This window comes from Durio zibethinus, chromosome 26 (assembly GCF_047325235.1).
Source record: "Durio zibethinus cultivar Kanyao isolate XHJ-2024 chromosome 26, ASM4732523v1, whole genome shotgun sequence".
NCBI lineage: Eukaryota > Viridiplantae > Streptophyta > Magnoliopsida > Malvales > Malvaceae > Durio > Durio zibethinus.
In genome coordinates this window covers 5,396,689-5,420,084 of record NC_143187.1, presented here as the reverse complement: position 1 = coordinate 5,420,084, position 23,396 = coordinate 5,396,689, and the positions used below count along the sequence as shown (strand labels likewise).

The 23,396-nt window shown below is 29.7% G+C and overlaps 2 protein-coding genes and 2 pseudogenes across 5 annotated transcripts; 2 read left to right on the top strand and 2 right to left on the bottom strand.

Annotated features, from left to right (window-relative positions):
* Positions 1 to 36: 36 nt before the first annotated feature.
* Positions 37 to 5,450, bottom strand: LOC111274651 (EPIDERMAL PATTERNING FACTOR-like protein). Its single transcript, XM_022859434.2, has 3 exons — positions 5,349 to 5,450; positions 917 to 1,541; positions 37 to 521 (listed from the first exon to the last, which is right to left on the bottom strand). Exons 2-3 carry the CDS (start codon positions 1,023 to 1,025, stop codon positions 211 to 213), a joined length of 420 nt encoding a protein of 139 aa, XP_022715169.2. The 5' UTR covers positions 1,026 to 1,541; positions 5,349 to 5,450; the 3' UTR covers positions 37 to 210.
* Positions 4,454 to 5,482, bottom strand: LOC149511260 (uncharacterized; annotated as a pseudogene). The gene is made up of 2 exons (XR_016334063.1): positions 5,349 to 5,482; positions 4,454 to 4,923 (listed from the first exon to the last, which is right to left on the bottom strand). The product of XR_016334063.1 is annotated as an uncharacterized LOC149511260 (transcript).
* Positions 5,483 to 10,882: 5,400 nt separating this feature from the next.
* Positions 10,883 to 14,317, top strand: LOC111318614 (IQ domain-containing protein IQM1-like; annotated as a pseudogene).
* Positions 14,318 to 16,087: 1,770 nt separating this feature from the next.
* Positions 16,088 to 19,278, top strand: LOC111318613 (protein IQ-DOMAIN 8-like). Of its 3 annotated transcripts, none has more exons than XM_089755182.1 (5): positions 16,088 to 16,289; positions 16,410 to 16,658; positions 17,920 to 18,147; positions 18,225 to 18,338; positions 18,450 to 19,278. In XM_089755182.1, exons 1-5 carry the CDS (start codon positions 16,221 to 16,223, stop codon positions 19,161 to 19,163), a joined length of 1,374 nt encoding a protein of 457 aa, XP_089611308.1. In that variant the 5' UTR covers positions 16,088 to 16,220; the 3' UTR covers positions 19,164 to 19,278. The 3 variants fall into 3 exon arrangements, with proteins under 3 accessions (XP_089611308.1, XP_022777223.2, XP_022777224.2); XM_022921488.2 differs by having other exon boundaries at positions 16,404 to 16,658; XM_022921489.2 differs by having other exon boundaries at positions 16,089 to 16,289; positions 16,404 to 16,658; positions 18,453 to 19,278.
* Positions 19,279 to 23,396: the final 4,118 nt, after the last annotated feature.

Here is a 23,396-nt window from a genome sequence, read left to right as displayed (position 1 = left end):
ATAACAGCTGATTACAAGCAGCAAAACACATTCCTGTAGCTAAAAATGATTTTCCATACACTAACTAGAGCATTGCAACAAAGCCTACAACAAGTTGAATTTAGTTTTTGTACAAATGGATAAGAAATGGTCTTAATCAAACTGAAAAAGAGAATTTGGTGAGCTCTGAGCAGTGAGCAGCTAATTGTATCAAGGCAACTGAGGTTTAGTTCATGGGCTGTAAAGGGAAGGACCACACTTGCATTTCCAACTCTCAGGCTCATAATTTGCATACTGCAGACCCACATGGCTGCGCTTAGTTGTAGTAGGCACTTGAATGGCTTCACATGGGATGCAGCCATAGCATTTGTGTTCACAGCTTGGAGGACTTGACCCTATACCCAGTTTGCTATCCACTTCAGCATTTGCTTCTTTATTTATGGTGGCAGACATTCCTTCCTTGCTTTTAAAACTCTGCAACGAGATTTCTTTTGAGCTTGAACTTGGGCCCAAGGAAACTTGTAAAGACTGTGGACTATGGCCTGTGATTGATCAAAATTAAGGTGGATTAATACAGCAATTTTGGATGCTATTGAACTCATCATACAACAAACAAAAATAACTAAAGAGGGGAGAATCATCAAGGTGTCATCTAGAAAAGGTAAAGATATCAGAGGGAAAGCTGAACTGATGGTTGAGAAAAAGTGTGGATACTTCCTAGCCAAATAGTGGTGTCAAAGGCAAGAGACTGTTGAAGATAGCAAGTGGGAAAGAGAATTTTCTTGTTGCAAGAGGATTAATGTCAAAAGTGATGACATGGTGGTAAAAGACTAATTAAAGTAACTTAACAGACATAATCAGTGAAATGAAAAAAGTGGACCGTTTTGCTCATGATGATTATATAAGAAAGCGAAGGCAGGCAAGTAGCTTAGCTAACCTGGTTGATGAACACCAAAACCATCATTTGGTGCTAAAGGCATGCTTGTTGCAGAAGTCCAGCTTACTATTTGAAGAGCTAACAGGAAACAAAACAATCTTCCCTCCATTTCTTCAAAACCTCAAATGGTGATGTTGATTGACTAATTATGAATGCAATGTGAGAGATCAAGGGAGCTAGAGAAATTAAGTGCTTGCACAGTTTAAGAGGCCATGCATGACTGTTGGAATATAAGGTGGCGAGAAAAGCCTGGCAAACAGAAATCGCATTTCCCAATGTAAAAGAGCAAAGCTAAAGCCTCTAGTATTTCTTGGATTTTTCTCTACTCATCCTTATCTTGTATTGGCATGGAGATATTGCTTCACAAGCAAGTGATTCTGGTTTCTGGTCATATGGTTAAAAGCGCCAGCAATTTCACTCCCCATTTGACAACTCAACTTGAAAGCCTTTTGGTTAATCTGTTTCTCTCTCTTTCCCCTTGTAGCCTCTTGACCTCTCGCAGTCTTGCTTCTCCGCGCAAGCTAACGTCTCTCTCCGATCTCTTCAGATCAATCTACTAATATAGTACTTTTTGAGGTGGTGCATTAGCCCCGAATAACAGCTGCCTCTTTTGGGTCTAAGAGACCTATAAATCAAAAGAAATGTTAGCTTTGCCTTGACTGCAGGGCCTTTTTACTTCTGATAGTTTCATTCCTATTAAGGGTAGAAAAATCCAGTGGCAGAGTCCCATTTATGTAAAGAAAAGCATTAAAGTCTGAGGCAATCAGGACTGCAGCAATTTTAAATGAGTTGGTTAAAAAATTTACTACTTGGGGTCAACTTTTCACGGGTTGGTTGGTGGGGAGCACACCGGCTAATCTACCCTTGATCAAATCTTCATCGTCCATTTGGAATATCAGCCAAGATGGCAATTAAGAAATTTTGGTGGTCCCTGATTCTTGTTTAGATATCTAGATATGCACATTTAAAAGGGAGTAGTAAATCCTACCAGATAGTATCACTATCTTATTTCATTTCAAGTCTTCTATTTTTGAAACAGCACCAGGAACTACCCTGTAAGCATGCAAATATCTTAAGGAGCGATGCCATTCATTCAATGTTATATCTGAATATTAAACTTTGAGGTGATAGCTGTGAAACTGAGCCAGGGAAGCAAAGCTCGAAATAAAGAAATCTTGATTGCACCACCCAATGTACCACTGTAGCTCTCTAAACTCTTTAGCTGATTGTCAGGGCAGTAGGCTCTGCTGCGGAGAAATTTTTCCCACAATGAAGGGCTGGGGGCCGGAAACTTTCAAAAGATAAGTTCAAATAATCATCAATGAAAGCAGGAACCCTAAACAACAAATGTTTTTTTCCATGTTTTCTATGGATTTGTGTCTGACTACAGTGACATGATCTTTCACAGTACTGTACTATCACCAGTAACCAGTCAGTATCTTTATCTATATAATAAAGTGAGAGAGAGCACTGCTGATTTCTCAATTATCACTGGAGTATAAAGACAAGTCTCTGCTCTTAAGCATCTTGGCTATTGCAGATCCTCCCACATTAAACACCACTTTGTCCATGCAAAACACAAATAAAACTTGAATTATAGTGAGGAAAACTTTACTATTATTGTTATATACAGCTAATTGTTTAAAAAAAAAAACCATGCTCAGAGCTTGGAGTAATCTTTTATCATTCATTTTCACCAAGCACACCCAAAAGCATGGACGTCAACTTTGACTCGTCTTAGTAGCCATGCAGTTTCTAATGGTATCTTGCATTTGCAGACTTCCAAGTCAGGAGAGTAGAAATTAAGAAGAAGTGCTTTGAGATCAGTCATCATTCTCAACATATTCCAAATATCTAAAAGAAGATGCATTCTATTTCTACAGTCTGCAGCATTCACCCCATCTTAAAGATAAATCTGGATTAGGTGCAACTGAGCTGATATTATTAAGATGAAAGGCTGTGCTTAATCATTCTTTTGTTGATTGTCTGAGTAACATCTCTCAAAATTTAAATGCTCTTGACGTTTTATTTAACCATTCTTGGCGAGTGTTTCCAAATCTGAGCTTTACTACAAACAGTGTCTATACTAGTATAGCGCCTGCCTAGTTTAGTAGTTCAGTGGGTCCCTCGAAGTTATAGAATTTATCTCTGCTTTGTAAGTAGAATCATTATATTCTTATTGAAACATCCAATAATGTTTTATGGCTATGATCTCATGAATAGATGAACTAATCTGGGTGCTCCAAATCCTATTTGACTATAAATTTGCAGACTTCTCTACAGCCATATACAACCAAATACCAGATTGCCTTTTCTTTTTGTCCAAAAAATTAACTTTGAGTTGTTTGCTGGATCGGAAAAGTGCAAGGCGATACTAAAACGCTGTAGACCTGCTCATGACTGAGTTGAAAGAAGCAGCTGATTTTCTTAACCGGTTTGCACTATTTGCTGCGTTTCATTACCATTTCTAAAAATGATAACGTTTGGACATGGGGTTAAACTCCCAACAAATATTACAAAACTGATAAACAAAATTCACCAGAGAAATCAAGGATCTGATAAAATTTCTTAGACATTTGATTGCTAACTACTATTTCTGCAAGCCTTATTTCTCATTATCTGAATTATTTGCAAACATAAGAAGGCCACCTGTCTGAAAGCCCCCCCCCCCCCCCCCCCAAAAAAAAAAAAAAAAAGAAGAAGAAGAAAGACCACCTGGATAGAGATATATTTCTAAATCTACAATTATACCATCCAACAAGACAATGATCATATCCTTAACTGTGTCTAACACAACAGAGATGTCTTACTATATCCGAGTGATATTGCCTTATTTGAAGGCAGAATCTATGGCATAGAAGTTTTTAGCGGCAATGACCATAACTATAAAAATGAAAATAATAATATCAGAACTAAATGCAGAGAACTATTATACATTTGAGCTAAATGTTACTACAATTTCGTATTACATCAGTAGTCTTAACAACTTCTTGGTACTCAAAAGAAGTCCTCAGGTGTATGCATGTGCAATAATAACCAAACAAAGGATTGGCTCAATGATTAAAGATCAGTAAGCTCAGGTTTATGGAGTCTGATATATTTTGAGATGCAACTGCAGTGCAAATCAAACAGGAAAATGAAGTTTTGAGTTTATGACATGTATAAGTAAGAGTTAGTAATTAACTAAAACTCGAATTAATATGCCTCATCTAACTGAACCAAAAAAAATGGCTATCACACCACTCATCTTTTATTTCCAATCTTTCATATGTTAAAAACATATGCATTTTATTAAAAACTCTAGCACAGTGATCGCCACACTTTTATGATTTTCGTGTTTTAACACTGGTAAAATCAGATCTTCTGTTATGTGACTTTAACAAGTTCATCCCCTAGTTAAATTTGGGATTTTGAGATGTCTGTTAATGTTACAACTACATCATACAATCTTTAATCTAGTTAGTAGGTTAGATGCTAATGACTACTATAAGCAAATTGGGTCACATGGACTCTATCAAAGAACAATTGGGCACTATTAAGATAAAGAATTTCAAACTAAAAGACAAGTTACTTGTCAAAACACAAGAATCAAATTCTACAATGCAAACAAGGACTACATTTCAAATAATCTCAGTTGAGTAAACAAATTAAAGCAATTAAACATCATAAAAGTATACATTAACTTCTGCGATACCATCTTCATCTAAAGAAAATTTTACGATATCTTTTTCATGATAAAAGTCTCAACCCCCCTCTTACTTTGAAGATGAGTTATGATCCTTTAGATTCTTTCTTAGGATGAATTGCTCCAACAATGGCCTCCACTTCTTCCTTCACTCTTTCAAACACATTTGGGCCTTTAACATCACCTACAGAGGTGTCCTCATCGATATCATTGCTCCTTCCATGTGTTTCTTTGTGATGGTGTGGGCTTTTATCAGTGTGGATTATTGCCTCAATCTCTTCCTTAACTCTCTCAATTATATTAGGTGCTTTAACATCTTTGTCTTTCAGATCAAAATACAAAAGAAAAAAAAAAACCCATTAAATTGCCACTATATTTACCTCCAAAGCTAGAATGAACAAGTCTAAATCATGAATGAAAAAAAAAAAAAAATTAAGCCTTCATTTGCTTCAATGGAAACTGCCACAAGCAAAGAGTTCACATTTCTTTCCCACCCAAGTTAATGGTCATAAATAAATAGTAGTTCCCAGGGAAAGAATTATAGTTATCGAAGATTAGAGTGACCCAGAAAGCTAAGATTTTTACTAGAAAAAACCATCTTTCTACAAAACGCTAAATATTCACAGATCAAAGTATATATTTACACAAAATTTGACATAAGTACTGCAACAATTAGGCATAATAAGTTCAACAAAAAGAAGAAAAAAAGACAAGAGATACGAAGAAATTTAGACCAAATCATGGTACCTGAGACAGAGTCTTTTGGATGTTGTTTTGGTACAGACATTTGATCTGACAATGATTCAAACAGGAAACCTTAACCGAGTTTGAGGTAGTTTAGGAACTTATGATTAAGATCTTCTCCATCAAATTGGACGCAGTCATGCAGATGCATCTGACTGTAGGTTTATGTGGGGCCCCCATCCCTGATGACGTGGAAGATAGGATTTCACAATTGAAATGCTGAACTGGGTTATTTTAACTGGGCTATATCTCTCACATTGGTGTCTGGAATTAGGCTTAGGGAAAATAAAAGCCCATTTGATAATTCTACCTTTTATTTACCTTTTTTTTTTTTTTGCTGGAAATGGGTGATATTGACACGACAATTTATCTTATTTTTTGTCATATTTGATAGTATAATGATATAAATTATTAAAATATAAATATGATATAAATTATAAAATATATTTTAATTTTAAATATAAATATGACACATTTAATATACGTATTACAAGTGATACAATGTGATTAACATGAATAATAAATTTATTTAAATATAATACGAATAAATATAAGTAATATAAATATATATAAATAAGTATAATTAATACGGATATATACAAATTGACATGATTAACACAAATATATATAAAAATATAACTAAAATAATAAATAATTATAAACTATTTATTATTTACAACTTAATAAATTTGACATATTAATAATATAAAAAGTACTAACGTATTAAAAAATAAAAATTTTAATATTTATTTAATATGTATTTAATATAGTTTTTTAATTTATATTATATAACTATATTAATTTTTAATATCAAATTTAACATGATAAATTATTAAAGATTAAAGAATAAAATAATAATATATAGAACTAATATTAATATTTATATCGTATTTATATTATTAAAATAAAAATAATTTTATAATAATTATTAAATGGGTATCATAATTAAATGTTTAAAATAATTTTTATATAATATTAAATAGTTAATTAAATATCATAATTAAAAAATTAAAAATTAAAATAATTTTTACATGTTATATTAAATTAAAATAAATATACAAATGTGTTAAACATGTACTTATATGATAATATTAAATTAAATATATTATTCATATCATGTTATATGTTTAGATAAAATAATATATATATATGATATAAATTATATCATATCAAAATTTATATCGACACGAATAAATATAAAATATATTTTTTAAAATATATATATATAATTTTTTTATATTATTTCATATAATATCATTGTATTATATTTGAAGTTTATAAGTAATATTTTCTTTGTTAGACTTTTCTTGTAAGTTTGACTTTTGGCCCAATTTGGTTTCAACTGCACCTCACCCGAGAAAATTTGTGCTCATTACGGTTTAACATTCGTTCGGATGTCAAAGTTGCCTCACATTTTTCTCTTTTTATTTTTTTTCATCGGAGGATTTAACTCCAGTTGAAAAATGTATTAGACTTTTTTTTGTCTTTTATTTATATTGCAAAGATAAAATATTTGTATACTTTAATTTTTTATTTTTATGTAAAAATTATAAAATAAATTTATTAATTTATTATAACAACAAAGTTTTATTTACTATATAATAAATTAATTAATAAATAAAATTCTAATTAATTTTATAAATATTAAATAATTTAATTTTTTTGTTAATATAATTTTTACTCTAATGTTTTTAATAATTATTTTTTAATAAATTTACTTCATTATTATTATTATAATATTTAAATATATATCTTATTATTAATATTAATATTATCGTTACAATAATTAATGTTATTTTTATTAGTATTTTTAATATCATCAAAATTAATTTCATTTTTTGCCTAAATAAATCTTAAATATAAATAATTATAAAATGATGAAAATTCATAGGACAAAACGGTGTCATGATGAGTTATGAGTCAATGAAGAATGCAATGAACAATAGTAATTGGCAGCTTGGAACATCTTTAAAATGGAAACACCACGAGCAGTTTTGACCCTCAAGCGAAACTTTCACAAATTTTCGGCAGTTTTTTTTTTTTTTTTTTTCGGCGGAGATCCCATGAATCTCCTGATTTTCTTTGATTCGTCGAAAAAAGAAAACCTAACACTATTTTTGGATTGAAGGAAAAGAAAAAATGAAAAAAATAAAGAAAAATAATAAAAATAAAGAAAAATAATAAAAATAGAAAAAAAAATTTGTTTGAATAAATTTTTAATTTATAAAAATAAAAGAGGAGAACAATCAATATTTTTTGGTTTTCTTATAATTCTTATTTTTTTAATACATTAATTTTGAAAAAAAGTTAAGAAAAAAAATTAAAAAAATTTATTTTTATAAACAAAATTATTATATTTATATTTTTATTATGATATTAGATTTGATTATATGATCGATATTTTTTATAAAATTAATTTTTTTATAAATATTTTATATAACATCATAATTTATAAATATTTTATAATTTTTAAATCTTAACAATAAAATAAATCAAATTATTATTAGAATAAATTAAAAGATTGAATTAAAATAAAATTAAAGTAAATTGATAACTAATTAATATATTTTATCATATTAAATATGTTTAATTTTATTTAAAAAAATTTGTTTATACAAATTAAGTAATATAAAAATATATATGTATATTATATATTACTTTATAAAAAGTTATAATTAAAAAATATATTATAATAAATTATTTATTTTTTATTATTTATCCGAATAATGATTAATAAATTTTTTTTATTAATTTTAATTATTCAAATAAGAAGTATATATATATATATTTGTTTTTTTTTTTTCTTCATTTATTTGTATCCAAACAGGAAAAAGTGTCATGGCCCAGGTTGAAGAAGTCAAAAGGACAGATTAATTTGGTAAGGGGTCCAAATGTCTACGAAAGCGCGTGGAAAATCCAATCCTTTCAGTTTCAAACTTCCAAGAAATTTCTTTGTCTCTTAACCCAATGAATATATTGCAAAGCTGACTTTTGCTGCTTTGTTACAATTCAAGGAAACATATTTTTGGCCACCATTTGTTTTTTTAAAGTTAAATTTGGCAACATTAATATGATAAAGATTTAAATGAATTTTTTTGATAAATTATATAAAAAATTTTATTAAAAATAATTAAATTAAAATCAATATATTTAAAGACCTCGTTATATAAATTAAATTTTAAAAATTTTAAAAATTTTAATAAATTTTGATATATTTTTTAGATAGATATTTTTAATAAAAATATTAACAAAATTTTTATTATTAAATAAATATAATCAAATTTGAATTATAACAACATTTGTAATAATTTTTTTACATATTATTGATATTTATATTAAATTCTATCAATTTGAATTTTTTAGTAAAAAATTAAAAAATTAAAAATTTCATAAATTTCATTTAAAAATTTAATGTAAATCTTATCCCATTAATATTGCCATCAAATACATGATTCGATCCTTACATTTATAGATAATTTAAAGAATGTTAAAATGTGAAATCAATACTAAATTTAGGTTAAAAGACAAAAAATGAGAGAAAAAGAGATCGGTTCTAATTAATTTGAGAGAAAAAAAATTATAATATTTTTTTAGCTGTAAAAGATTTATAAATTTCATTGAATATATTTTCTCTTTGCACTTATATCAAAATTAATAAATTTATAAAAAATTATTTTTATAAATTTATTAAGATAGTTTGTCAGTGACATTTCAAGCTTTTGTGAATCACACACATAATCTCTCTTTGCTGCTGGTAACTAACGTTAAAGAAGAAAATAACATTTTCTTCCCTCTTCGCATCAGATCAAAATATATATTTCCTCCATTTCAATTTTTTAATTCATCTTTTTTTAAAGATATTTTAAAATTATTAATTTTTTATATTTTAAAGTTATTTTTTATGATTTCTTTACTTGTTAATATTAAAAATTATGAAAATTTAATATTAAATATATTAAAGATAAATTTTTTTTAATTTTATGAAAATTAATAATATTAAAATAATTAACTAAAATATATATGAACTTTAAGACGAAGAAAATAAATCCTTTCGTAGTCATGATAAGCATTTCTTTCCCGTGGGTTTTTGAGTGTGGCATGTTCCGCATGCATGAATGACGACAAATTTTATATTTGAGCACTGTCCTTCAAGTGTGTGAAAGTGTTGGGCGGTACTCGATAGACTCACCACGTGTGTGTTTTTTTTTAATTTGTGTAAAATTTTATAATAGAAATTTGTAAAAATTTTTATTATAAATGAGTAAATAAAAAATTAAAATTAAAATTGATCTATTAGAAAATTTTATCATATAAATTAAGTAGGTAAAATTTTTAAAATATATAATATATTTTAATATATTTATTAAATAAATATTTTCAATAAAAATGTTGATAAAATTTTTATCATTAAATTTAAATAATTTTTTTTACATGTTATTAATTTTTATATTAAATTCTATCAAATTATTATTTTTTTATTTTTTATTAAAATTTTATTTACTCATTTTTAATAAAAAACTTCACTAATTTTATCTATAAAATTTAATGTAAATTTTATCCAAATTTTCTTACCTTCCCCTTTTCTCTTCAATATATTTTCTAAGTTTCTGTTCTCTTACGTACGCTCTAAATCAAAGAAGAATCCATGAAATCCGACCAAGTTAGCAAATCATTACATGATCAAAAGATATCATCAGAAGCTAGTCTTCACTTTTTGGACGACCGAAAAAACAGACGAGCAGGCTATTTGACTAACTCTCTCTCTCTCTATCTCTTTAGAAAAAGAAAAGGATAACATCTTACTAATTTACTAAGAACAGCGATTACTAATTTAATTAGAACATCGATACTATCATGCAATTAAATCAATTGGTTAAAATTTATATTCTTCAATAAAAAAATTTTAAATTTATGTTTTATCAGTAAATTTTTATTAAAATTATATCGAATATTTGATTTATAATTATTTATTTTAAATTATCAAATATGATATATTTTATTTTAATATTAAAAATTAATAATTTATTCATCTCATATTTATTTTCGTAAAAAAAAAGAAATAGAACAGCAACAGGAAGGGCCTACACTTGTACATGTCAGCTTTGGTTTGCAAAGAAAGTACAATTGATGGAAATATTTTGGAAAGTTCGAAGTCTTCATTTTTCACACAACTCGTGTTATGTATTTTTCTTTTCAGACAACCAGGTTTCTAGGGGACAAAGCTTTCAGAAGAAACAGCTCCCTTTTATGGGGACAAAGATTTCAAAAACGGTTCACATTTTCGGTCATATTATCTCTTACCGTCTTACATATATATTTGAAGGTAACATGCACGGATATTTTAGTAAACTAAAATCTTTGCAGTACTACATACAAAGGAGGTCTCAGTCATGTTAAGAACACTCATGAACTCAACATTTTATACTAATTACTTAGTATTAATTGTTTTATTAGAGAGTGTAGATACTGGTTTAATTTTCTGCTTTCATCAGGTAATAAGATTGATTAAGATTCTTCCTTCTTGATTGTTATGGCTTGCAATTTCTGATGATAGATTCTTTTTATGGTCAATTCGTTTTGTAGAAGCCGCAGAGATTATGGTTTTGATAAGATCAGGAAGGGGAAGGCAGCATTGAGAACCAGCAGTTTCAAGAAAAGGGATTTGGAGAATTATACTGATGAATCTGATCATGAAAAAGTTAATGTCCTTGTTGTTGAGACTATAAACTTCAAGAAAAAGAAATCCCGGAAGCTAGAGCTCAAAACGATTGTTTCAGCACCGGATATCAACCGGAGGATTTCTGATTTAGGTGGTGGAAATGATCATGAATTAATAAACAAAGCAGATTCAATCACATTTTCCTCATCACAACAGGCAAAGTTTCTGTGTTCTAGGCCTGCTAGCGAGCTTCATGCAGCTGCAACTAAGCTGCAAAAATTTTACAAGAGTTACCAGACACGAAGAAACCTTGCAGATTGTGCTGTTGTTGTTGAAGAGCTCTGGTTTGTTCTCTTAATTACTATCATTTTCTTTCTTCCAATAAAATTTTCAGGAATAATGTTGCCAGCAAAATTTGTTCTTTTGGGTCACTGTTCATGATTCAATCCCTTTTTTGGTTTCTTCAGGTGGAAGGCATTAGAATCTGCAGCTCTTAGACGGAGTTCTGTATCATTCTTTAATTCTAATAAATCAGAAGCAGCTGTTTCTTGATGGGCACGAGCTCGGACAAGAGCGGCCAAGGTATGTATGTATTCTTTTTTTTTTTTTTTTTGTTTAATGTCATGAGTTTTTTATTTAACTTGACAAGGATTTCTGAAAATGTTCAGACATTCTTAATTTTGCTGTGACATGTTTCAACTTTTAGACCAAATCTATTTCTCTTTTAAAGATAGAGATTATTGTCAAGAAAAATGTCTACATTAACCTGCTTGTTGCCGCAAACTGATATTCACTTCCAAATTTGTATAGATTGGGAAAGGGTTGTCAAAGGACGCGAAAGGTCAGCAGTTGGCTTCACGACGCTGGCTTGAAGCTGTAAGAAAACGCTTGGAGTATTGCTCACTAATTTCTACTTTGAATTAATAATCCATTAATTCTTCCAATATTATTCACGACTTTTAACATGGATTTGATTAAGTAAGTTGACTTAAGTTTGATTATTCATATGATGATCTATCTTTATTAGACAATATTTTGCATGCAGATTGATCCACGCGATCGTTACGGTCACAATCTACATTTGTACTATGATGTTTGGTTTGAGAGTGGGAGTTCTCAACCCTTCTTATACTGGTAAATATATATTACCAAAATCTTTATTCACAGTTTTTCCTTTTTCTTTGACTCGTTTCAAGAGTTAGTTGCATTTCCATATGATAATGAAGGTTGGATGTTGGAGATGGCAAAGAATTTAATCTTGACAAATGCCCAAGGACCGATCTACAGCGTCAATGCATCAAATATCTCGGACCGGTAAGGGCAACTTGCCATTGCACTTGCCTTCTACGTTGGTGGTCTATTCTAATTGAAAGAAATGGCATGCCAGGCAGCTGTTTCCTTTTATTCAAGGCAACAAGGGGCCTTTCTCCTTCATTATTCAGGACAATAACACTGATTTGCATAATAAACTTTTTAAGTTTAGAAAAGATTTTTTTTATATGAAGAATTGTGGGTACTTTCAGGATTCCAAAACCAAGTAGGCAATGACTCGAAAATATTGTTCTTTTGTAAATTGGCTTTAGGGTTTATTTGGATGAACGATAAAATTAATTTTAATGAAATTGAAAATAATGATAGAAATGAAATTAATTATTATAATAATGAGATTTGATATTATAACTGTAAGATTAAAATCAATTATGATATATGTATTTTGATATAAACACAATTATAGCAATGAAATGAAATGTAATGAAAAGAAATGATTATTAAGGATATTAGATAAAAGCTTGTGTAATAAAATTTATAGTATAGTTTTTACATTTATGAATTAATTTTTATAATAAATAATAAATTTATTAAAAATTAATAATAATGTTTTACAATTAAAAAATATTTAGCTTGTTATTTTATTAATTAATTTATTAATTATATAAATGATTTATTAAATAATCATAATGATATTTTTGAAAATATTTAAGTAAAAAACTAAAATAACCAATAAAACAAATAAATAATAAAAAGGACAAAAACAAAGCATGAAGTGACAGGGAAATTTTCGTTCCTGCACTGTAATCTTAAGGGTATTAAAAAAACAAAAAAAAGGAAGGAGCATGGGTAATAAAGGGAAGAATGCTGCGGTGAGAGTGAAATGTTTTCACTGAAGCCTGAAGGTATAATCAGTTTTTAAGCCTCCAGTGCAATTGAAAAGCATGAAACGCACTGGGCTTTGCTTTCCAAACACTTCATCAGTCCAGTGTAATGCTTCAACTAGATCTCATTAGAGCTTCAGTTGAATCCAAATGAAGCCTATTGGGGAGTGTGTTTTCAGTGCTTGTGATATATTTTTTGGTTTTGCAGAAAGAAAGGGAAGCATACGAAGTTATTCTGGAGAAAGGGAAGCTGATTTACAAACAAAGCAAAGCTCCAGTTAACACTATAGAAGGAACCAAGTGGATATTTGTTCTTAGTACATCAAGAATTCTGTACGTTGGGCAGAAAGAGAAAGGTCTCTTTCAGCACTCGAGTTTCCTAGCTGGGGGAGCCACCATTGCATCTGGCAGATTGGTTGTTCGTCATGGGACTCTCGATGTATGTTGCTAGCTAGCTTTATTCTTATCAAAGCGTAAATAATACTTGCACCGTTGCACGCATGCATGCACAATCATATTATATAGGAGTATCAATTTTTCTTTAATATATAGATTGTGAAAACTTTTTTATTTTGATTTTTGTTTTCTTTCAGGCTTTCTGGGCCTACAGTGGTCATTATCGCCCGACAGAAGAGAGTTTCATGGAATTATGCACTTTCTTGGAGGAACATCATGTCGACTTGGCAAATGTTAAGGTAACTTGGTAGCTCTTCGGCTTCCTTTGATTGACCCTCCGCCACCATTATATCAAGACGTTTTTGTTGCTGCTCTTGCGTTAGGATTTTCATTTATTTTTTTTCTGCAGAAATATCCAATAGATGATGATATCCCGGAGAAGTTACAATTCACAAGGAATGAAATTACCAGAATCTGCTAAAGAAACTACTGAAAATATTTCGTCTACTAATTATAACACCGATCCAATTCATGCCAAAGAGAATTCCGTTGTAAAAGATCATCACAATGAAGAAAATGGTGACGGAAACAGCTTAGTTGACAAATCTGCGCCGTATGATTTGGGGAAGCCAAAGGCTGTGATGTACAAATGGAGTAGAGGGGTGGGTCCTCGCATTGGTTTCGTCGGAGACTACCCGGTACAGCTTCAATTCAAGGCACTTGAACTGGTCAATTTATCACCAAGGGCCAAGCAAGGACTTCCTTCGCTTACTTGTGGCCCAATTCCTTCTCCCAGACCAAGTCCTAGTGTTCACGTGTCTCCTAGGCATGCCATCCTTGGACTCGTTAGCCCAAGGGTCCAGGTTTCGGCTAGTAATTAGTCCTGTAATTAACCCAAAAAAAAATCACCGAATGAGACTTTTTCTTTTTTTTTAGTCCCTAGGCCTTTGTCTTTCAAGTAGTAAAAATTTGTTGTTCTTTCGAATATTTACGTTATATTTGATATATAAGATGGTAAATAAAATAAGATAATAATTATTTTATTTATATTTAATTTGTATTTAAAAAAATAAGATTATAAAGAGTATTAATTTTTTTATGGTACAGAGTGATTCAATCATTTTAAAGAGAAGATATTTATTTTTAATTTATAAAATTAAATTTATATATTTTATTATATTTTTAAAAATTAAATCAATAATTTAAATTATATAAACTTCAAAAAAATAATTTTAATTTATAAATAAAATAATTTTATCATAATTGTTACATAAAATAATTTTATGCAACAAACACATTCTTAGTTTTTTTTTTTTTTTTTCTTGACATTGACTGTATAGGTCATTTTGAAGATTTTATATTTTTTGCTAAATAGTTTTGAGAAATTCTTTTGGATTAGAGATGGTTTTATGCAAAGCTTGTGAATTGTACTTATAACTCGAATAGTCTAATTTTTATTGCAAATAAATTTCCAAAGCCTCTCTCCTTCGTACATAAACAAATAGCATATATAGAAAGGAAGATTGCCTACATCAAATATTTGAACATGAAAAAATAAATGAGCAATACCTTGTTATCCAAACATGAAAAGTCAGATGAGAGAAGAAACTTGATTACTCCTTAATTGGATAGTAATGACATAAGATATTTCATGTCTTGCACAACATTTTTGAATTTCATTGGGGTTAGCATAGAATTTGTAGAAAAAAAAAAGTTGGCATAGAAAGAGACAGGTCCAGCAGACCCCAACAGGCAACAATGTTCATGGCTCCTAAAAAATGTTAACTCCTCACCCTCTATGATTCAAACTTTTTTTTTTCTTTTTTATTTAATGAAGATAAAAAATATTTGAAACTTACGGTTCATTTTGGATGTATAGTAATAATAGTAGTATTCAATTTTCAAAAAAAAAAAAAGAAAAAAGAAAAGGATGTAGCAGTATTTCTTATTGCTTTTAAAAAGGTTGATAAGGTTGCTTTGCCAAAATTGGAGCTCAAGGGATTCATTTTCACCATAAAGAAAAATTGGAAACTCAAGGCCATGAAACTTTTTTATTATTATTATTTAATTTTTTTTTTTGTCATGAACAAATCTTCCAGTAAGAGTATTTTTACATGTGGAAATCAAATATTTTAAAATTTTGTTTTTTAGCTCTCTTTTATAATATAAATCATAATTAAGAGAAAAAAAAAGACTAAAAAAATCATGATCTTTAAATTTTAAATTTAATTCAATTAATTCATAATATTTTTAAAAGATATAAGAATTAAAATTAAAGTACTTTCAATTTATGTTCCGACCTCCTTTATTAAGAAAAATGGCCTCGTAAGAAAAAAAAAAAACCACTTTTATTTTATAATTCTTAAAATTTTTAAACTTGTCCGACTGTAACTATGCAACCTTTGAAATTGTAACAAGGAGCGTTCGGACCGAGTCCAAAAGCTAAAAGTCAATGTATCCGTTAAGAAAATTTATTATAGTATTACTTTTTTTTTAAATTTCAAAAATTCAAAACCTTATCTTTCCCAATAAAATGCTCACTCACCCTTTGCTCAAACCCCAACAACGCCCAACGGTTCCTAAATTCCAAATCACCTTTCCCTCTCAACCTGTTAATAGCACTTGCTCTGTTTCCTGCAAATTGAAGCTTTTCTTCCAATTCCAAAAATGGGTGCCTCAGGAAAATGGTTTAAATCTCTTATAACTTTCAAACCGCTTCAAGATCCCAGTAATCAGGTAATTTTGCTCAATCCAAAAACTAGGAACACCATTTTCTAGCTATCTCTTTTTCTTTTCTTTTTTTTTTTTTTTCTGCTTTTGCGTTTTCATTTTTTATAATTGGTTTTGTAGGAGCAGGTTGGAGATAAGACCAAGAAGAAGTGGAGGCTATGGAGGAGCTCATCGGAAGGGTTCGGGTCCTCCTCATCCAAGGGTCTCAAGATGCGTCACGTGGCTGCTTCAGAGGCCTCCGGTCCATCTTTCATGGTAGATGATGTGCTCGCTGCAGCAATGGCTACAGTTGTTCGTGCTCAACCCAAAGATTTCAGAGCTGTGAAGCGAGAATGGGCCGCGATTCGAATCCAGACTGCATTTCGAGGCTTCTTGGTACATGGGCTCCTCACTCTCTTTATATAGTTGATACTACTGTAAATATTTTCCATTCGATGAATAATTTAGCTATTATAAATTTTAATATTTCCTAATCCCCAAAGTTTAGAAATATGAAATCCAAAGATTAATGCTTTTGGTGATGGTGGAAGGGATGAATTTAATGATAAAACGGCGTGATAGTGCAGTAGAAAGCATAATTCATCACGCCAAGTTCCTTTTTCCTGCAATGTGATTTTAAAATATATTTGATATTTATAAAGCTAATAATATAAATGAGAATCAATAATGATTATTGTATTAAAAATTAATAACAACATATAGATTGAAAATTGACAAAGTAAATTTATTTAAATATTTTTTTTTACATTATAAGTTAAATATGTATTTTATTCACCAAATAAATTGATTATATATTTTAAGTTTTTTATTAAATTATTTATTTACTTATTTACATATTTATTTATATAATTTTTCATATTTTTATATTTATGTATTTAGTTATTTACTATGTAGTATCTATTTATCATCTATATACCTAAAATTGTGCCAGTTACTTTTTACATCAATAAATTATAGAGATATAAAGTCGAAGATTATAATATAGTTAATTATCATCAATATTTGAAATTTAAATGCATTTCATATTTTAGCATTTACAAAAAAAAATGTAAGTTATATGTAAAAATAAAATAATAATAATAATGAAATATCAAATTTAATTTATTTATATTATATTTGATATCTATCATTCAGATTAAGAATTGTATGAAATTTAATTTTTTTTTCTATATTTAACCTTGCTGTTCTTTGTTAATTTTTATTTGGAGAATGATTTTTATTTGGAGAATGGAATCAACTCGATCGAGTTCAAATTTCAGAAAGGTCTATCCTGTGAGATATGGATGAAATTTCAGCTTATTTCTGCATTGATGTTGATAAAAGAAAATAAAAAAGGGGAAAATAGAACGTTTCTTAGTAGATTGTTCTTTTGCAAAAAAGCATCATGATTTTGGTAAATTGAGTTGTGAAAGTCTTTAAGGAAGAATTAGTCTTTTGGTAATTGGCCATAATCATGTTTTCCCGTTATTTCATCTCATTTTAAGAATGCTATTCCTGGACCAATCCCAGTAATCAGTGCTCAAACGTTCAATCTAATGGAAATTTGAGTACATTTTTTATGAAACTTTGTTCATCTGCTTTTTAAATGCTTCTCTTTTTCCGGGGAAATTTAAATAAGGTGATGAAATGCTCGCAGGCAAGACGAGCTCTAAGGGCGTTGAAAGCTGTTGTAAGGATTCAAGCTATATTCCGTGGTCGTCAAGTCCGAAAGCAAGCTGCTGTAACATTAAGGTGTATGCAAGCTCTTGTTAGGGTCCAGGCTCGAGTAAGAGCACAATGTGTGATTTCTTCAGAAGGACAAGCTGTGCAGAAACTAATGGATCAATACCACAACCAAACTGATCACCCAACCAAACAAGCTGAGGTTAGATCGGTTGCTGTTCTTTCTAATGTATATGATAATAACAAGTTGTTGATACAACATATCTTGACAATTATCAGAAAGGATGGTGTGACAGTATGGGAACTTTAGAAGAACTAAGAGCGAAACAGCAAATGAGACAAGAAGGTGCAATCAAGAGGGAGAGAGCAATAGCATACTCTGTCTTAAAACAGGTAATCTAGCTTGAAAACATGATTGAAGTTGATGCCAAAGTTGTGTTGAATGGTGGAAATAGAATCCTTTTCCTTGATGTTTGAGTTTAATCGTTTAGTACTTATTTTCAGCAGTCAAGATCATGTGCCAGTCCGAATGCGATAGCAAACAACCAGCCAGCCTCTCGCAAGAATCAAAGGCTAGATAGGAATCGTCAAGATTGGAATTGGCTAGAACGTTGGATGGCAACCAAGCCCTGGGAAACCAGGACGATGGAAGAGATTACAGAACCATCATCATTTTCTCGGAAAAGTGAAGACAACATTTTCAGCTTTCACTCCAGCTCTTCTGAACATGACTCCCTAAAAGTAAGAAGGAACAATGTCACAACCAGAATTCTCGCAAGACCTCCTATATCCACTCAAACTTCTGGTTCATTGTCTGCCCCAAGTTCTGAGTCTGTCTATGACGAGAGCTCAACATCAACCTCATCTGCATCCGTATCTCCAACTACATTGTCTAGCAACACTCTCGTTGCAGCCACATTAGAAGATAATCATACTCAAAAACCAAGCTACATGAATCCTACAGAGTCTATTAAAGCTAAACAAAAGATTTTCAGGTTTGCTTCAGATAATATGAGAAGACATGTGGTTGATGATGATTTACAATATTTTCATAAGAAATTGATGACACTTTCTTGTGAGGACACAAGGAGCAGTGCTGATTCCAATCCATCATTTAACTTCTCCAGGGAGCTGTACCGACCAAGAGAAATAGGTAGACAAGATTGCCTAAGGAATCAGTGGCGTCAAGGTAGACGGCAAGGAAATTCTTTTATGTAACCACGACAAGTATTTTATGTGTTTTGTATCCTACAATGGAATCCTACAAAAGACTTTTTTGTAGTATAATATTATTGTGTAAGAACTGAAACGAGTTTGAGAAAAGTTTGATTTTGCCCCCAATTAAAGTTCAATTAGCAACTCATGTTCGGCTTTGGCCTAAAAGCCTCCGATGTCGGGTTTCTGTCATTGCACGCCCAAACCAACACTTTTTGTTTGCTCGAAAATCCAATAAGAGTTTCTTCTTTTCTTTTCTCATTTGGCTCCTCTATTTTGTCACAACTGATTTGAAACGTTAATGAAACAAATTGATTCTCTTTGTAAAAAAGAAAGAGAATATAGTGTAAGAACTGAACAAAAAAACAAACAAATTTATTGAATAAAAAGCAACGAATAAAAGTTGATAAACTCAGGTTGAGAACTGCAATGTGGTTAGAGAACCAAGCTTTTACTAAATGACATAGGAATTATCTTAAAAGAATAGGGCATTCAAAATTAATCTTATAAAAATAATTAATTTTAAATAATAAAATCTTCACTTCGTAATTTCGTAATCATTTTATTAATATTAAAGCTTCATTTGGATAGACAATAAAATTAAAAACAGTAATAGAGATAAGATTAATTATTATAGTAGTGAGATTAAAAGTAGTATAATGAAGTGAAAATAAAAAATAATCATTAAAAACTTTACTTTCAAAGTGTTGATAAATTATTTTTATGAGTATTTTAATGTTATTTATAACATTTATTAATTAATTTATTTTTTGATCAAATATTATTTTATTTTTTATTATATTAAATTAACAAAATTATTTCAATATTTTTAAATGAAAATTCAAAATGTAAAAACAAAAAAAATAAATAAATAAAACTTACAATTATAAGGGCAAAAAAAAAAAAAAAAGGAATCAAAAGAATAAAATTAAAAAAAAAGTTGCGATGGGATTACTTAAGTTTCACTAGAGTTATCCAGTTGTTTACATTAATCATGTCTCAAAAATCACATCCAAATAAAAAAACAGTACGTTTGAACTGAAAAAAGCAAGTAAATTTCACCGGTGAGGTCCAAATTAAGCTTAAGTCATTGAACAAATATGTTGGTGCCACATCAGCTTCTCATTGAAATTTTATATACTACTATATATACTCTTGAAACCCTCCCCCACCCCCCCCCCCCCCCCAAAAAAAAAAAAAGGCTAAGAAATTAAGACAGTCCAAGATCAGTGGACAAGCATAGCTTTCATCATGAGAATGATGATTTACCATAAGACTTCTCTAATCATTGATTAGCAATAATTAAGGTTGATGACGCATGTCATCATATGACCAAACCTCAATCATTGTTCAAGTCTTAGTATCATTAAAAACAATTAATGTTCATATACTGAATTATAAATGTGAAAACTATGGTCCGTTATTCACGCTCATTTTCGAAAGGACCACACATATCACATCATCCCTTCGATTCCCTCAATACTATGAATTGCCTACTCCATTGTTTAAGCAATAAAAAGGTATAGAAATTAATCAACCCAAGAACATTCAAAGGGATTGAATTAAATCAATATCATTGGTTAACCTCGTTAATTAGACTGGTCAGCAAGTGATAGTATATTTTCTTCGGATTTTTTTATATAATTTCGAATTTTCATATTTGTTAAAATAATTATATAAATTTAATCACGTGGGTTAAGTTTAATTTGATTCAACTAATAATATCAATTATCAACACTTAATTAGGGTAAATTAGGGGTTTCTTATATATAAACAAAAATAGTTCAAAATATTGAATAAATAGAAATTTTCAGAAATTTTCAAAAATTTTTAGACAGTATGCTCCAATTCGTTAAAGTTTGACTTCATCTTAAATGCATGGACTATGTCCTCACAAATGAACACTTGATCAATTCAATAGCATTCCCATGTGGAGGATGTGCAAGAAATCAGGATATGGACCAAAAGCTGTAAAAAACTTCTTTCATGTAGAAACGCGATAAAGATTCTCAAGTTAAAGAGAAAGCAAAAAGAAAAGGTATGGGAAATTAACTTTCTTCAATTTTGAGTAAACAAATGGACTTTCTTTCATTGGGGGGGGGGGGGGGGGGGGGTTGCCATGAAGAGAAGGAAGGGCTGTGTGGGGTCTTAATAGACTGCCTATTTTGTTGCATAATGGGGTACATTTTATCATTTGTTTTCACTACCTTTTTTGGTCTAAAAGTTTTTTTCATCTTCTTCACTGCATCTTCTTTGTATAAAGTGGAATGCCCAATGAAATAACTATGTACAATCTTCTTCACATATATATAGTTTGGTGAAGATATATAGGTTTGATTTCTATGATGAGATGATCAAATTTGGAATAAAGCCTGTTTTTTTTAATATAGCTACTTCCAATTTTTTTTGTTTTTTTATAAAAGAAACTCCAAAATAAGGGAAAAGACTATAAATGCGGAAATCTGAATCTAAACCTACTAAATGCTATTTTTTAAAGTTTGCTGCATGAAATAATTGAGTTAAACCCTAATTTAACTAGTTTATTTTTGTTGATAGCTAGAGTTGCTCAACATTTTTAAATCTTCTATGCCCATAAGTTTGACTATTGGATCCAAACTTTTCTAAGTTTGGTAGAGTAGTGGGGGTGATTTAAAGGTGCATGGATGACAAGGGGAGCTTGGGAATTTAATTATATTCTCAGTTTAACCAAATCATAAATAATACTAATTTGTTTCTTTCTTATATGTTATTTGGGGTGGGCCAAATTAATGATTAATGCCTAGTTTTCATGATTTTCAAGTATGAATGTTTAACCTTTAGATAGGTATAAAGTGATTCTCTTTGACATTTGCAAACTCCATTGGAGTTCATGTGTCCCACCTCTCATCTTTTCAGGCTTTTATATGGGACTCTTCGAGTTGTTCTTTATGAAGTAACAAAGTTAATTGGTTCACCTTGCCATTGTTAAGAGAAATGAAGTAAAAAGGAAGTTATAAAAATGGTGATCTTAGGTCATCTGAAGATGAGTTAGTTTTATGAGTGAAAAAAAAGAAAATAATAGAACAAAGAAGAAGAGTTAAATTTAGGTGAGAAGTTCATAACTTACTGTAAAAATCTACACTCCTTTGCTTATGGTTTTGGGGTATTTTTAGAATGGAAAAGGATAGTGCCTCTCTCCGAAAATTCCCCACGATATGGAAAAGCAAAATTTTCTAAATTTTCATTTATTTTTATCAAAATTTAAATGAAACTGACCAATACCATAGCCAATTCTCTTCGGAGAGAGGACAAAGAATTACCTAATCATTTTTTTCTGTGTACTTCTTTTGATGGCTCAGTGAGTTGTGGGGGTAAAAAACAAAATTCTTACATAGCTTGTGTCCTCTGATGACTCGACAAATAAAGCAAATGAGGCTGAGGCTATTAATTGTTGCATGTGCAACAATAAAATCAAGAATCTTGATTGGTCCTATTAATTTCTTCCATCACAAGCATTCCTATCTCTCTTCACTTTTTCTTTCCAAAGCAAGACTAAAGTCTAAAATGTAATTAACCTTCGATATATGATTTTCAACCCTATTACATCGCAAGAAAGCATTTGCTTTAAGGATTCTTTTTTCTTTTTGAGAAAAATAGATTAAACCTAAGTAAAATTTAAGAATACTCCTGATCGTATAATAAAATATAAATATTTATATGTGAATTCGTTTATAATAAATATTAGTTTTTGTTGATATTAAAAATTTTAAAAAAAATACACTATGATCGTATTATTATATTATCAACTATAAATATATATATTCCACTGCATCTGAGATATTTTGAAAACATTTTATATATTAAATATGAATATTAAATTATTGACTTAGATATATTTGTTCATCTTTAGAAGGTTCAACGTATAGGAAACAAGAAGAATTATTAGTAAGCTGTTAATTCAATGATATTGGAGTCGATTTTAAAATTGATGATTTAGAGTTTGAACTCCAATTATAACTCAAAAGACAAAAAAGCAAGAAGAGAAGATGGTGAAAAGCAAAAGGGCAAGCTAATTTTGCAAACTGCATATTGTTTTTCATCATTAATCAAAACAAAAGCATTAGTCCAACCGTAATGCTCGCTAAAACATAACTCAAAAGACTCACCCCTTTTGTACCAATCCCTACTTCTCCATGAATTGCTTTGCCTATTCCTCCTTGTGAAACATGTTTAGACTGATCTCAATTAATTAGTGTT